At 43.8% G+C, this 17,011-nt stretch overlaps 1 protein-coding gene across 2 annotated transcripts in view; it reads left to right on the top strand.

Annotated features, from left to right (window-relative positions):
- The window catches only part of LOC132892867 (rho-related BTB domain-containing protein 2-like), a 29,665-nt gene extending 16,480 nt beyond the window's left edge, over positions 1–13,185 (top strand). For both annotated transcript variants that reach the window (XM_060931330.1, XM_060931331.1), the window contains exons 6-10: positions 337–455; positions 742–892; positions 8,310–8,398; positions 9,495–9,600; positions 9,712–13,185. In XM_060931330.1, coding sequence (XP_060787313.1) covers positions 337–455; positions 742–892; positions 8,310–8,398; positions 9,495–9,600; positions 9,712–9,920 — 674 coding nt within the window. In that variant the 3' untranslated portion in view covers positions 9,921–13,185. The remainder of the gene's footprint in view (positions 1–336; positions 456–741; positions 893–8,309; positions 8,399–9,494; positions 9,601–9,711) is intronic.
- The last annotated feature ends 3,826 nt before the right edge of the window (positions 13,186–17,011 follow it).

The following is a 17,011-nucleotide window of genomic DNA, read 5'->3' as shown; positions in this document are numbered from 1 at the left end:
GTTTTCAGCACATTTGGAATTTAGGGGGTTCAAGCTGTTTTGTTGAACTAGCTGTTTCACACTGCTTACATAAGCTTAGGACATTCCTATTTATTTATTTATTCTACACTTCAGCTTTTAAAATGACCGCTGGATTTGTCGACTGCTAAAAAGCAAAACCTTTTTAATGAAATCCTCAACCATCTTTCACATAAGCACTTAAATTCAGTGTCATCTCTTCTCTTCTGTATAGCCTAGCTTAAAAAAATAGCAGTTTATGTATAGATTTGTCATGCATTTATAAAATTAGTGTCTTTTTTTTTTAGTTTTAAGTTTGGATGTGTTTTTGCATGGCAGATGTAGTGTTCAAGCTGGATGATGGTACAATAATGGCCCATAAGCCTTTACTCATCTCAAGCTGCGACTGGATGGCAGCCATGTTTGGAGGACCATTCGTGGAGAGCTGTACTAAAGAGGTACATAAAAGCGCTTTGATTTTTCTGCTTAGTAATCAGTATTGACTCCCGAGTGGTACGCCAGTGGAGAAATAAGCTTCCTATAAAGCTGCGGTTTGGATTGAATACAAGTTGTGCTGTTTACAAGGAGTCTGCGGGTAATGCAGTAGTTTTAGGGGTCAGAGGTATATTTGCAGATTTATTACATGGCTTCGAGTAAGCGCACTCAGAGGGAGGGGGACTCAATTGCACAAGATTTATAAAAATGAATTCAAGAAATGGTCGTTTGTTCACATTTATTTTTCAGGTGTTGTTTCCAAACACAACACGTAGCTGCATGCGTGCGGTGCTGGAGTATCTCTACACTGGCCGCTTCTGTTCTCGCCCAGACCTGGACGCCATGGAGCTCATTGTTCTTGCAAACCGTCTCTGTCTGCCTCACCTGGTTGCACTGACAGGTATACACACACACACACACACGTGTATATATGAGCCATTCCACCGAATCGGTGCCATTTCTGTCCTTAGAAAATTATATGTGTAAATGCACATAAAAATGTACTTTAAAATACATTTCCTTATCCGCAGAATGTCCTGCACATTGATCTGATTTCAAATTTAAGATATATAATTGTAAGGATTAATAAAAACTACCTAAAACACTGAAAAATAGCATGTGTTACCTGTCCCCGCACGCTAACTTTATACTTAACTGTGAAATATTATGATTAAAATCCTTCAGAAACAGTATTTCTTTTGCACTGTTGTGTGATTCCATATCCTATCCATGGTTTAAATATATTTTTTCATAAGAAATCCACAATATCTTAGTTAAAATACACATTTTAGTCGTGTCCCTGGGTTTTCACTCAGTCCTGTTACCCAAACATATTACCCCATCTGACAAATTTGGAATATTCCATAAATCACATGCTCAACAGGAAGTTACATCAGTTGTGTCTTCTGAAGGCCATGGGAAGACCAAAAGTTAGTTCTCTCATTTACGTTTCTGTATATTTGATGATTTTTTAACTTTGACTGATAAGGTCAATGTCAACATACTGTCCTGTTACTTAAATTATTTCTTAGATGATATTTGTTGATTTTAAAAATACAGATTTTTGGTAAATCACTAGAATGTGCTAAGTGTGGTCATGCTATTAGCGATGACGCCATGTGGCTTAATTCCATGTATTAGCTAATCCTAGGCTAAAAACTCAGTCCTGTTACTTTCAGAGTTTTGGTAACAGGACTGAAAAAAATGCAGCCATCTTTGACTTCCAAACCTTGTAATGTAGTCTGAGGTTGACCAATACATATTTTGAATAGTTAAATATGTGTGTTATTATAATCAGTGTTGAAAAGATATAACAAATTAAGTTTAATTTGGGAGTGGTACAACAAGCAAATGGCACCCATTCGGTGGAATGTCCCACACACACACACACACACACACACACACACACACACACACAGGCATACTGAGAATACTGAGACACACAGGACTAATATAGATTTGTGTTAGGAGACGTGATGCAAAATGTAACGTTGTCCGCAATTTGTGACAGCACAGCAGCACAGCACAGCAGGAGGTAAAACGCTGCGTGAGGGAAGTTAAGGACAGCTACAGGAGAAAGGTGGAGCAGAAGCTGAAGGAGAACAGCATAAGGGAGGTCTGGGAAGGTGTGAAAACCATCACAGGCCACAATACAAAGACCAGAGTCGTTGAGGGGACAGTGGAGAGGGCGAATGAGTTGAATGACTTTTTTTCAATCGGTTCAACCAGCCCACGTCCCCCCCACCCTCTCTCTCACTGCAGCCATCTCTCCTTCTTCCCTCAACACACCTCCCCCCAGTCATCACAGCAGCCCCCTCCTCCCCCACCTCAACACAGACTCCTCCATGCATTACTGCAGACCAGGTCAGAGGTCAACTGAGGAAGCTTCACCCCAGGAAAGCAGCAGGCCCGGACAAGGCGTGTCCCCGACTGCTGAAGACCTGCGCTGCTGAACTGGGTGAACCACTCCAATGCATCTTCAACCTTAGCCTGCAGCTGGGGAGAGTGCCCACCCTCTGCAAGACATCATGTATCGTTCCAGTTCCCAAAAAGAATCGGCCCAGCAAGCTGAACGACTTCCGACCGGTGGCACTCACTTCACATCTGATGAAGACGTTGGAGCATCTCTTCCTTAGCCTCCTCAGACCCCAGGTACAACATGCCCAGGACTGTCTGCAGTTTGCGTACCGGGCAGGTGTCAGTGTGGAAGATGCCATCCTCTACCTGCTACACCGAGCCCACTCACATCTGGATAAGGGAAATGGCACAGTGAGGATCCTCTTCTTGGACTTCTCGAGTGTCTTCAACACCATCCAGCTCCTATTGCTTCAGGACAAACTGAACAGGATGCGAGTGGACCCCTGCCTGGTCACCTGGATCTCCAGCTACCTCACTGACAGGCCGCAGTACGTCAGGCTGAAGGACATCACGTCTGCCACTGTGATTAGCAGCACCGGAGCACCCCAGGGCACAGTGCTGGCCCCTCTTCTCTTCACCCTGTACACCGTGGAGTTCTACTACAACTCGGAGCTGTGTCACATTCAGAAGTTTGCCGATGACACAGCCATCGTTGGGTGTATCAGTGATGACAGAGAAGAGGAGTATAGGAGCCTGGTGAGGGACTTTGCTGTGTGGTGCAACAGGAACCATCTTCAGCTCAACACCTTGAAGACCAAGGAGCTGGTCATTGACTTTGGGAGGTCCAGACCAAGGTCACGACCAGTTCTGATCGAGGGAGTCGAGGTGGAGGCTGTGGATTTCGACAGGTACCTCGGGCTGTGGCTGGACAGCAAGCTGGACTGAACTTGCAACACCAAACACTTATACAGGAAGGGACAGAGCAGGCTATACTTCCTGAGGAGGCTGTGGTCCTTTAACATCTGCAGGAAACTCCTGTGGATGTTCTATCAGTCTGTGGTCGCCAGTATCTTGTTTTACACCGTGGTGTGCTGGGGGGGGGCAGCACATCCAAGAAGGACACATCCAGGCTGGACAAACTGATCAGGCGGGCCGGCTCTGTGGTCGGCATGAAGCTGGACTCCCTGGTGATGGTGGCAGAGAAGAGGTCTATGGACAAACTATTGAACATCATGGACGATGCCAGTCACCCTCTGCACACCGTCATCAGCAACCAGAGGAGCCTGTTCAGTGACAGAATGCTCCTTCCCAAGTGTAGGACGAACAGACTCAAAAACTCCTTTGTCCCTCACGCCATCAGACTGTACAACTCCTCTCTGGGGGGGAGGAGGGGTAACAGGAGGACAGAGGACGGGAAGGAGCAGTAGCCTAGCCTAACAATAAGCAATACCGGACAATGTGCAATATAAAGTGCAATATCTCTCCTGCTGCCCCCCCCCCCCCCCCCCCACTTTTTCCCCCTCCCCCCTTCCTCTCTTCCCCATATCTTATTCTTTTTATATTTGTATATGTAAATACTTAATTTATCTAGAAGTTTTCTCTTTTTCTTTTCTCTGTTTATCTGTAATGATGCTGCTGGAATCTTAGGTGGGGTTTACATTAGACCGTATCAGCGGATCATCAGATTAACGTTTTTAAAACGATTAGTGTGCACACAGCAACACCAATACACGATTCGCGTGCACACAGCAACACCAATACACGGATACGCTCGGCTCCGCAGGCATCCTGCGCTCCAAATCACTCCGCCCTGAACAGCGAGTGCCCTCTGGAGGGTGCGCACTCCGGCCCTGCGCAGCTCACACAGCGCGCGAGTGAAGTGCACGAGCCACGATTCGGGACTGAGCCGCTGTGTGTGTGATCCCAGTGCATATCACTTACCACTTGCAAGTGGAAGGATGGCAAGCCTAAAGACAATCATAACTACACAATGGGCAGTATTTGCATCAGTATTTGCAGTATTTTCATACTTTTATACTCTTTAATGAAAGGTGATACAAGGCGGAAGTCCGCGCCGTTTTTCAGCAGTCGCGTCACATGACCAACGCCAGCGAATCAGGAAGGTGGATGTCACAGTGACGTTGTCCAATGACGACGCCAGCTAGAGCTCAGCACAGCGTATCCGCGTATTCTCAATGTTTACACAGCACCGGACCAGACATGATCTAGATTGAATACGTGGACCCTGGCGGATTCCCGTTTCCTGGCGTTTCCAGGCGGTTTAATGTAAACGGACAGTGCATCCGCGAAGAAAACGAGACAGATACGGTCTAATGTAAACTTGGCCTCTATTTCCCTGAAGGAACCCTCCCAAAGGGATCAATAAAGTTTTATCTAATCTAATCTTTAAAAGCCGTTGTGAAGTAGCGGAAATGGTCAACTACAGAGCTGTGAAAAAGCTCAGGAATCTATCCGTGGCCAGGAGCCAAGACAGCAAACCTGGCTGTGCTCTCTGGGTCTATGAATGTCAGTCATAATGGCACAGCCAATCGTGAGCGTCTGTGAGCTCGTGTATGTGGAAGAGGGTAGACAGCGCTTTCCTCCGTGTGTGTTATTCTGTCCTGTGATGTACCCTGAGCAGCAGTTCAGCTACTTTATATAAAGGTGTGCAGTTAATCTGTGTTAATTGTATTGTAGTGATGTGTACAGTCACATCTGGTAAATTTAGCACTGATTTTCCAGATGTGACCGTTCCGACTGCAAAAGCAAATCACAGGTTTATATCAACACGCTCTTCCTAAGACGTTATCGTTTCTATAGTAACTCATTCATAGGAACTTGTTAAGGTTAATAATCATAAGCAGATTAAAAAATATGCAAGCACTATTGTTTATTTAGCATCAATATAAGGAGTCTTCAGTGTCGGCGCCTCCCCCGCTGGCCGAAAGGCCTAAAGGGGGATTATGTCGTGGCGATGTCCGTCCGTCCATCCCGGGAATCCTTCTGAAATCAACTCCTCTCACAATTTTTGGAGGAATTTTACGAAACTTGACAAGAGGCTTTGTTATATGTCGGTAATACGCATATTGTAATTTCATTAAATTGGGTCACATTTTATCAGAGTTACAGCCCTTGATTAACAAACTTGTACTCTGACAATTTCATGAGAGTGTGTTTTCCTTCTGAAATCAACTCCTCTCAATTTGTGGAGGAATTTCACCAAACTTGGCAAAAGGCTTTGTCATATGACAGTTATACGCATATTGAAATTTCGTTTAATTTGGGCAGATTTTCCCAGAGTTATGCTCTTGATTATTAACAAACTTGTACTTTGGCAATTTCATCAAGGTGTGCTTGCTTTCTGAAATCAACTCCTCTCACAATTTTTATCCCCCGCTGGCCGAAAGGCCCGAAGGGGGGTTATGTCGTGGCGATGTCCGTCCATCCGTCCCGGGAAGGGTACTCACCTTCTGAAATCAACTCCTCTCAGAATTTTTGGAGGAATTTCACGAAACTTGGCAGGATTCTTTGTTATATGTTGGTAATATGCATATTGCAATTTTGTTCAATTCAGTCGCATTTTACCAGAGTTACGGCCTAGTTGCCAGCGGGGGATATTGTGCTCTCAGAGCACTCTTGTCTTCTATGGGAAAGTCTTCAGCTCAGAGGATTTTTTTTAGTTTGTTGTTTCTTAGTAACCTGAGAAGCTGTGTGTGATATATATATATATATATATATATATATATATATATATATATATATATATATATATAACAGTTTTCCACGAAATTAAGTCGTACGTGAGCTGATGGCTGACGAAGCACGTCGCACCGGTTTGTTTTCAAGTAGTTTTTATTTTATCCTCGGTTGGTTCAGCAACATGCGGCACCATTTTGTTTTTCACTACTCACGGTATATGAGCTGATATCCTAGTAGTAGAGTAGCCAATCAGAATATACGATTGCTCATATCCAGTGAACGTGGATAGAATAATTTGCGTTATTACCGTAAATCCTCTAATATAGGCCGGGGCCTTTATTTCACTCAAGTGCATCTTGGTCCAGGCCATTATTGGAAGGAGGCCAGAATTAGAGGCAGGCCTCTATTTCTATTTGAGCAAAACAGACTACCAGTGGAATGAATAAAAACGAGATTTTGTGTCTATTTGAACCTATAAAATAGGTTGATGCTTGGTTGCCTGGTTACCACCAGACCTACCGGTAATCACAATCAGGGGCGCCTGCAGGGTTGAACTGTAAGGTACGCACTAGCGGTGTAATCCCCCCCCCAAAAAAAAAACCGCTTGCGTGCTGCAGTTTCTATGAAGAGTCGATCTATAGGCTTATACACAAAACAACGATAGAACTTTAACTTGAAATTGAACAATAGCCTTCCATGAACACAGGCTGATATTTGAACAACATATGTGAACTACACACGACAATAAACAATAAACTCTTTATAGCCTCGATTAGAATCTAGTGAACTTGCTCAGCACTACCGCACGCACGACTCTGACACACACTGTAGCGCAACGTGGGGTACATAGACTCGTTGAAAAACTCCTCGGGTATTTTTCTGAGTTTACCGAAAATCAGAGTAGAAGGAGCCACCCACCCTCTGTCTGGTTTGAAGCGGTTCTGTAGGACATTGAGCTTTACAGAGTCCGGTGCACATTTTAAGGCATCTGGTTGAAGTTTACCTATGTCTGATAAATCTGATGTCAGTGATAGCGGGCTGACTCGTGGCTCATTAGTAAAGCTATCTGATGGCTCATTTGTCAGCAAGGTGGAGCAACCATCTACTTCTGATCGTAAGGGACATGGGGAGATGTAGGTGTTCTTATATGAAATTCACTGGATGTATGGCTAGTTTCAAACTCAGAGGTAGATGAAGGCAATTCCCTCAAAGGAACTGAGCTAGCATCCAGCTGCAGCGTACTGCTGCTAGGTTGCGGAGGAGTGGAAGCTGCCGGTGCCGTGTTACTAGCTGATACTGGAGAGGACTGGCAAGCAGATGACACCCCTGGATCACTGCTTTTGGACTTTTTCGTAAAAGTCTGAAACAAGCTCGTTTGTTTCAGGGTTCGTTTACTCATTTTTGACTCGCTTCTCAATAAATTCTCGCACAAGCTCTGACTACTGACGATTGTCTGTCTCCGTTTCTCAAAACTGGAGAGAATCTCAGTGGTGCAAGAAAAGTATATCTGCATTGACCAATGAGCTTTCTTGGTCACGCACACCCCGCCCACTCCTGAAGCACACAAATGCGCCGGCACACACACACACACGTCTCTCTCTCTCTCTCTCTCTCTCTCTCTCTCTCTCTCTCTCTTTCTCAAATTATGTTGCATTGCCAAAGCATTCAGGTAACAATTATAATTAAAAAAAATATATCTCTCTCCCCAAGGTACGCCTAGTGCGTACGGCCATACGCCTGGCGGCGCCACTGATCACAATTGTCTTTCAGATCGGAACGATTGTGTAAGGCCACTATGATCTCAGAAACATCGTTGGTTATAGCCCCGGCCTGTATTAGAGTCCGGCCATTATTTACCTCCTCCGACAGCGAGACCGGCCAATATTAGAGTCCCGGCCAGTAATGGAATACAGGCCAGTATTAGAGGATTTACTGTAAATAAAAAGAAAATAAAAAAAGATGCAGGTGAGGTAACAATTGTTTATACGGTAGGTGCTATAATGTTAAGCGATGACAGAATTTTGTTTTGTGTAATTTCCACAACATGAAATGTAATAATAAATGATAAAGAAGCAAACCATTGCGGTACAAGAGGAATAAAACACTTTGGCACATGCCGTTAAAGGAAAATGAAAGTGTCACTGATTATTTTCCCATAACATCACACCGTGTTGTTTTATTCCTGACATATTTGTAAGACCAAGAAATATACAGTGAGTGTAATATGTTGCACGTTTGCTTTGTGTGCTTGGTGGTTTCAGAGCTCTACACTGTGACCATGCTAATGGAGGCTGCTATGATGGGAGCTGATATCGATGGAGAAGTACTGGTTTATCTGGAAATGGCTCAGGTAAATTTCGAGCTCCAGCCTCTTGAAAGCATTAAAGTGCATATCACGGGTAAATTCAGGAGCAAGATCAATGTAATTCTCCTATTTTATATTAAACTTTGGTCAAATATCTGTCACATTTTGCATTTTGTGCAATTTTTTCCCTTGCGCAATACCAGAAAAATTCAGTTGAAATCAAGCCATTTGAGGCGAATTGGTCCGCCTCTGAAAAAACTTGGCATTTGGATTTCCCGGCAAACATTGATTTTCGTGACGTCGCATGCGGGACGCCTCCTTCTGAATCCTACGTCAGCGCTGGTTTGTTTATGAGAAAACGACCTGGTGGTTTTCTGCAAATTTCTTCAACGTTATCGCGTAATTATTAAAATGGTTAACAGATGTATCGTAGGAGGGCGTAGCAACACCAATCTTGATGGGATTAGTACTCATCGTTTCCCAAAAGGCCGGACAATGAGAGAGAAATGGGAGCGCTTCGTGCGAGGCACCCGGAAGCCGAGGACCAAGCAGAGCCGAGAAAAAGACCAAGAAAATCGGCAATTCACAAGTTGACTGTTGCCAGGGTAAGAAATAATTCTGACATCTCATTATATTCTTCATCCAAAGGTGAAGTAACATTGCGCTCAGGTGACAATTCCATATTTCAATGCAAAATCGCTAGCTGCTAAACTTGGTCTACACAGGCTGTGCACTGAAACCGTACAAAGCTCTCGCAGCCTGCTGGCGCTTCCGCAGGTGACGTCACGAATCTGGATCCAGACTCGCTTGGGATTTTTCCAGACGCGTTTTGTTATTTAATTTTTTTCTGCTGTAGACAGATGGCCTTGTGCAAAATTACCCTTCTGGATGAGTGTGTAAAGGGACGTACTTTCATATAAAAAAAAAAAACACGAAATTGGTCCAGAATATGCACTTTAAGGCTTGCTTGAACGATGCAGAAATTGAACAGATGGTGGGAACACAAACTTTTGTTTTGTGATGCTCACTCATGCATGACTAAAGTTGTGACATCGATGTGCAAACGTATCCAGTCACAGCCAGCCAAACATTTAGAAGTTTGTTCTTGTCCTGTATGGTGTGTGATCTTCCTTTCTTTCAGTTCCATGGTGCCCACCAGTTAGCTGGATGGTGCCTCCACCACATCTGTACTAATTACAACAGCGTCTGCCGCAAGTTCCCTCGTGACATGAAGGCAAAGTCCCCAGGTATTTGGACAGTCCTTCAATAACCTGTCTTTGACTGCCCGTTGATTATCAATGGTTTGCGTCCAGTCTCGCATAGGATTTTGAAGGAAAGGTTCTCTTGTGCCTTTTCAGAGAACCAAGAATACTTTGAGAAGCATCGCTGGCCTCCGGTGTGGTACCTCAAGGAAGACGATCATTACCAGCGAGCACGCAAAGAGCGTGAGAAAGAGGACTACCTGTACCAGAAACGCCAGTGTAAGCGCAAGTGGCTCTTCTGGAATCTTCCATCGTCACCCTCTTCCAACTCTCCGTCTTCTCCTGGGTCCTCCGCTATCATGTGATTCATCGAGGTTGAAGGCTGTACTGAACTGGTGGAAATGCACACATCAGCAGTGACAACCATTTTGCCAAAAACATACAGGTGACATCTTCTAACTACAGGAGCAGGAATCAATACATGGGGAAAAAAAATACAGGAAGGTGAGCCAGAGCCTACAGGACTGTTTTTGTTTTTCGTGAAACTTTGATCCCTTGGCTGTTCACACACACTCGGATAAGACCCAGCAGATAAAAAAAGTGCTCAGTGTGACAACCATGTTAACATGCATCAAATTACTTTTCTGCTACGAAATCACTTGAAAACAACCCAGCAAAATGGCAGACCTTGCTTTTAGAGCAGGATTTAAGAATTTTTTTTGTCTTTCTACCAATAATTCACCAGTACCATGGTGATTTGCTGCATGGACGAACATGCAAATTGTTACATTAGCCTTTCCCAGTGGCACAACGGAGTTGTCTGGCATCAAATGATGTATTGATTCATCCTGCTCTTGCGGAATGTTAATCGTGTCCGAATGGCCCCTGACTGTCACTTTGACGGCGCATTGTTTCTCATTTTCACTTTTTTTTTTTTTATGACGATCATTCAGAAAAGGGCTGTCATTTTTTTCTTCGCCATATTTGGACCCTCTCTCATTTTGTTGCTCGCAGAATTGGAGGTTGAAGGCGATACCAGCCTTGCACACAACCCATTCTTCAACATTATTCAGAATGATCGGCTGATTGAAAAAAAAGAAAAAAAATATATATATATATAATCTCACCATTGTTTGTAATTACAAAAACCTAAGACCTCAAAGATCTGAACTCCAAGAATAACTCCAAGTCAGACTTAATGGAGTCTCAACACCAAGTGTGGGCACTTATTAGAGTCTTAACCAAGGTAAACTCATGAAAGCTTTATTTTAAGAATGCTGACCCTTCTTCTTGAGAGCTATCCTTCTGCAAAAGTTTAGACCCTGCCTACGATATCGCATCAAAAGGGGTGTTCACACGGCAACTTTTACTCCGGTGTAGCACCGGGGCTGCCCCGGTAGAGCGTTCACACGGTACAAAGTTATACCGGTGTCGTCCCTGAAAGCTGCTTAAACCGGTGCAAATCTAACCCTGCTCGGGAGGTGGTTTAAGAAATTTACTCCGGAATAAATGCTAGTTTGCGGGGCAGCACCGATATAAAATGGGACGTCTGAACGCTACAGGGGTAGACTCGCTACGCGTGAGGAGAGTTGATTACATACGGGCATTGCATAATTTGCATCCTGGTATTTTGTGCTTCCAAAATGGCGAATATCAACAACAACAGAACTGCGTGTCTTCCAGTGTTGCCAGATTGGGCGGTTTTAAGTGCATTTTGGCGGATTTGAACATATTTTGGGCTGGAAAACGTCAGCAGTATCTGGCAACACTGGTGTCTTCATCCACGTTGTTTTCCCGGCGCTTGGTGATGCCATGACAACCGGGAAAAGGAAGTACATTTTCACGCATGCGCATATTTCATTTCTGCATTATTACTATCGTATAGCACGGTCGCAAAAACTGCCGTGTGAACGCCAGTGGGGCTGCACCGGTGCTAACACGCTTCTCTCTAGTAAGCAGGTTTGTGACGTGTGAACGCTCCACAAAATTTACACCGGTGTAAGATATATCGCAACAAAATACATCGGTGCAGCTTCGATGCAAATATGTGCCGTGTGAACACCCCTAAAATCTAATATTTTGCTACTCGTCAGAACCACAACATCGATGCAGTGTTCGATTATTATATGAACTAAACTCTGCAAGGGGGCAGATCTCCATGAATTGAGGGATCAGTCTTGCTTTATTTTGTGAACTCACTGCACGTCACACACTCTCAGAATGATAATATATGATATTTACACAATAGGCTCATGGGCAGGCCCATGACTAGGCCATTTTTATTCGAATGTATTTGCAAACAGTATTACTGTCTGTCGTAGAGAGCACATAATGATTATATTGTAGTCATTTCAAGTACTAATTACGTTTTAGAGCTCTGAAGTAACAATAGAATGTAGAATATAACGCAAGCAAAAATCTGAAAACACATTATCCTTGTATGAGTGTATGCACTAAACACTGAGAAGAAAACCAGTTTACGGAATGTGAAATGCCACTAAGTTACACCAGGCTTTTAAATAGGATGCTGTTTACATTGCTTCACTTGAACCTGTAAAAGATGAAGATACTGTAAGCATGATGCGTGTTAAGTAGTTTCGAATAGAACCATTCGGGTTTTAATTCTCAACAACTGATCTGCTTATGATGCTGATTTATCTGCATGGCTAGTCGTTAAAAGAGAAAGAATGGATGATCTAATTTTTAGTTATTTATTACATTACTTTTTTCTGTTATTCCTAATAATCATAGAAATTGTCTATGTCAAAGTGGGGCAAGGAATGCTATATCGTTACAGTGTCTTGCAAAAGTATTCATCCCCCTTGGTGTTTGTCCTGTTTTGTCGCATTACGAGCTGGAATTAAACGGGTCAGCCAAGATCAGATGGACCTTATAGGTTCCAAAATAACAAAAAACCCAAGGTTACCCAAAATGGTCAAAACTGTGATATTATGGGCTTGAACATATTGGGGTCCCATACCTAAAATTTCATGTAGCATTCTCTTTCCGTTTTGAAAATATACCTCATTTTATACATGCCCCATTCTGCTAGGTTGTTGACGTTAGGCAGCTGGGCCATAGAAGGTTCACGCTGCATGCTGCACGCTACACGCTACACGCGTGTAAAGAAAAGTGGACAAACGTAGCATGACTTGCTCTGGGCCATAGAACGGCGTTCACGTTGCACGCTGCACACTTCACGCGTGAAGCGAGAAATGAACATGCACACTTTTTTCTAGGCGTGAAGATGGAAATTCCAGTCAATGCATGCGGTCACCGCCGCGCCAGCCAATCAGAACGGGTCTAGGGAGATAACTCTATGCTTTCAGGGGAAAACTTCAGAAAAAATATAATTGAATGGTATAATTGAAAAATAGTTCTTCATCGGGATTGTCAAGCAGATTATAGAATGTTCGGTGAAATTCACCACGGGTTTCTCTCAGAAGGAAGTGTTCTCGGCTCCAAATTCTGTTCCTTTTTCTCTTCCTCTGTCTCAGTAAAAGCAGAATGAGGCAATCGTCGTCATCCGAAGAGTCCATATTGTTGGTTACTCGGTCAAAGTAGAACAGACGCAACACGTGAACATCCAAGCATGAAGTTTAATGGCCCAGGGTCCGGTTCTTCACGTGAACGTGTAGCGTGTAGCGTGCAGCATGCAGCGTGCAGCGTGAACCTTCTATGGCCCAGCTGCCTTAGGCTGCTGGGCCATAGAAGGTTCACGCTGCACGCTGCATGCTGCACACTACACGCTACACGCGTGTAAAGAAAAGTGGACAAACGTAGCATGACTTGCTCTGGGCCATAGAACGGCGTGCACGCTGCACGCTGCACACTTCACGCGTGAAGCATGAAATGAACATGCACACTTTTTTCTAGGCGTGAAGATGGAAATTCCAGTCAATGCATGCGGTCACCGCCGCGCCAGCCAATCAGAACGGGTCTAGGGAGATAACTCTATGCTTTCAGGGGAAAACTTCAGAAAAAATATAATTGAATGGTATAATTGAAAAATAGTTCTTCATCAGGATTGTCAAGCAGATTATAGAATGTTCGGTGAAATTCACCACGGGTTTCTCTCAGAAGGAAGTGTTCTCGGCTCCAAATTCTGTTCCTTTTTCTCTTCCTCTGTCTCAGTAAAAGGAGAATGAGGCAATCGTCGTCATCCGAAGAGTCCATATTGTTGGTTATTGTTGTATTACTCGGTCAAAGTAGAACAGACGCAACACGTGAACATCCAAGCATGAAGTTTAATGGCCCAGGGTCCGGTTCTTCACGTGAACGTGTAGCGTGTAGCATGCAGCATGCAGCGTGCAGCGTGAACCTTCTATGGCCCAGCAGCCTTACGGACACTACATTAAAAGATATAACGGGATAGATCCACTTAAAACACCTCAAAAGCAAATGTTGATGGGGCAACGAACTGTTATGCCATAAAGTGCCCTGTCGAATGTTACAATTGAGTATAGTTACATATATTTGCTGGGTCTTCTAGTTATGTGACACATTATCAGGGACCCCGATATTAGACAGAGAAACACAAAATTTCACAACACTATTAAAGCTCCAATTATTGGGCTCACAAAACATTTTATCCATAGTATCGGCTTATTATACTAGTTCCTTAATTAATTGACAGTTGGTTGTCCTTTCCATCAAAGATTACATAGCTTATATACTTGTTGAACAATGTTACACATAACGTTACGGACACTACACCCGTTACGGACACTACATATTGCAAATATATCTATTAATATAACAACTAAAGACGTATGAATATGTAACTAGAGCCCTACATGAGGCCAACAGGTCATAATCACCAAAAATGGTAAAAAAATTCTGCAGCATTCTGTTACAGCAAGACCGTTACGGACACTACAGAAAACAATGGAAATGACACGCAAAATCTTTGGCGTGTGAATTTTGCAAACATATGCCCCCAGCAACAAGGTTTTTGTATCAAATCATATCACATACTACATAAAATGTCTGTATTTAATTTGAAGTGTTTATTAAAATGCATTAAATAAGATTTCTCAGGCCATTTTCAACTTTGCAGTGACAAAGAAAACAAATTAGGTTCAGCACCCCCCATTGACAAAACTATTGTGAAAGATTTCATTTTTATCGGAATTCCGTGATTCAGCTGTCAATTTGTTCCTCAAAAATCTGCTGATTTACTAAAACAGTTAGTGTTTGACATTCCATGTCCCAACAGCCAGCCGCTGTGTCCGGGGATCAGGTCGTCGAGGCCCCTGCCTTCGACTGCCACCCAATCCACACTGCACCAAACCCCTACTGCTACCTCTGTGGGTGGTGAACCCACAGGAGGTCGGGCCCACGTCACCTCTTCGGGCTGAGCCCGGCCGGGCCCCATGGGCAAAGGCCCGGCCACCAAGCGCTCGCATACGAGCCCCAACCCCGGGCCTGGCTACAGGGTGGGGCCCTGGCTGCGTCCTACCGGGCGACGTCACGGTCCTGGATTTTTTCTCCATAGGGGTTTTTTGATGAACCAGCTGAGGTGGCTCGGGCATCTTTTTCGGATGCCTCCTGGACGCCTCCCTGGGGAGGTGTTCCAGGCATGTCCCCCCGGGAGGAGGCCCCGGGGAAGACCCAGGACACGCTGGAGGGACTATGTCTCTCGGCTGGCCTGGGAACGCCTCGGTGTTCTTCCCGAGGAGCTGGCCGAGGTGTCTGGGGAAAGGGAAGTTTGGGCTTCCATGCTTAGACTGCTGCCTCCGCGACCCGGTCCTGGATAAGCGGAAGAAGACGAGACGAGACGAGTTAGTGTTTGACAAATTATTGCCAAGTTTAAGCAGCAATGATGCATTCTGGGGTATTAAATCAAATGAACATGCGTTACATGGTGAAAATGTGCAATATGAAGAGTTTGTCTGATAAAAAAAAACTGAAACATGGATTCAGTGGTGGTAAATTATGATCTGGCTTTGAAACGTCATACACTGGCAATGATAGTCTACCATTACAACATATGAAATAGTTTAATAAACATAAATAGAAGGCTGTTACATAGTGTTACATGATCTCAAACAAGTAGGTACATCTGATTGTGGCTGACCTGAAAATGGATTTTTGGCGGGTTAGCACCATTTGATTTACACAACATGCCTACCGCTTTAAAGGTGCACATTGTTTTTATTGTGACACAAACAATAACAAGTGTTGCCAGGTAAAACAAACCTCGCCCGGTAGCACTTGTGATGAATATGAAGGAAGATATCATGAAAAAATGATTTTGACCTTTTTGGTGACCTTGACCTTGATTTTGACCTTGTGTGTGAACATACTTGGCCAGTAAACATGGCTCTGATTCTGATTCTCTGCTGCTCTCAGCCAATCAGAACAAACCGTACTGCACGATTGTTACACTCTTACATTCGTACAGCACGATGACATAGTGGCTACCGCCTCTATATGAAGCAGTAACTACAAAAACCTTGACCTTGACCGGATGACCCCCAAAATGTTGGAAATTCTATTTGAAACCGATGCCCATCGATCCTATTGGATAGATGGATAGAAGTTTCGTGAAGATTGGTCCAGCCGTTTTACAGTAACATCATAAACAAACAAACAAAGAAACCCCACCGAAAACAATATCTCGCCCCCTGGTGGACTCCGTCCTGGGCAAGGTAATTAAGATGAAAAGAAGGAGAAATCTAGAGTGTGCATAGGTATTCACCCTCTTTCATATGAAACCCCTAAATAAGAGCTGGTCCAACCAATTCACTTCATAAGTTACAGAATTATTTGATTGATTAAGATCCACCTGTGTGCAATCAAAGTATCACATGATCTGTCACATGTTGTCTGTATAAATCAATGTGTTCTGGAAGGACCCTGAAAACCAAGGAGCCTCCAAACAGGTCAGAGACAAAGTTGTGAAGAAGTATAGATCAGGGTTGGGTTATTAAAAAAAAAAAATCCCAAACTTTGAATATCCCATGGAGCACCATTAAATCCATTATAGCAAAATGGAAAGAATATGGCACCACTACAAACCTGACAAGAGAAGGCTGCTCACCAAAATTCACAGACCAGACAAGGAGGGCATTAATCAGAGATGCAACAAAGACACCAAAGATAACACTGAAGGAGCTGCAAAGATCCACAGCGGAGATGGGAGTATCTGTCCATAGGACCACTTTAAGCCGTGCACTCCACAGAGTGGACGGGGTTTTATGGAAGAGTGGCCAGAAAAAAGTCATTGTTTAAGAAAATATGTTTGGAGTTTGCCCAATAGCATGTAGCAGACTCTCCAAACACATGGAAGAAGATTCTCTGGTCAGATGAGACTAAAATTGATCTTTTTGGCCATCATGTGTGGCACAAACCCAACACCCTGAGAACACAATTTCTACAGTGAAGCATGGTGGTGGCAGCATCATGCTGTGGGGATGTTTTTCATCTGCAGGGACAGGAAAACTGGTCAGGA

Source organism: Neoarius graeffei, chromosome 10 (genome assembly GCF_027579695.1).
Source record: "Neoarius graeffei isolate fNeoGra1 chromosome 10, fNeoGra1.pri, whole genome shotgun sequence".
Lineage (NCBI taxonomy): Eukaryota > Metazoa > Chordata > Actinopteri > Siluriformes > Ariidae > Neoarius > Neoarius graeffei.
The sequence above is the reverse complement of the archived record's forward strand: the minus strand, read 5'-3'. Positions and strand labels throughout refer to the sequence as shown.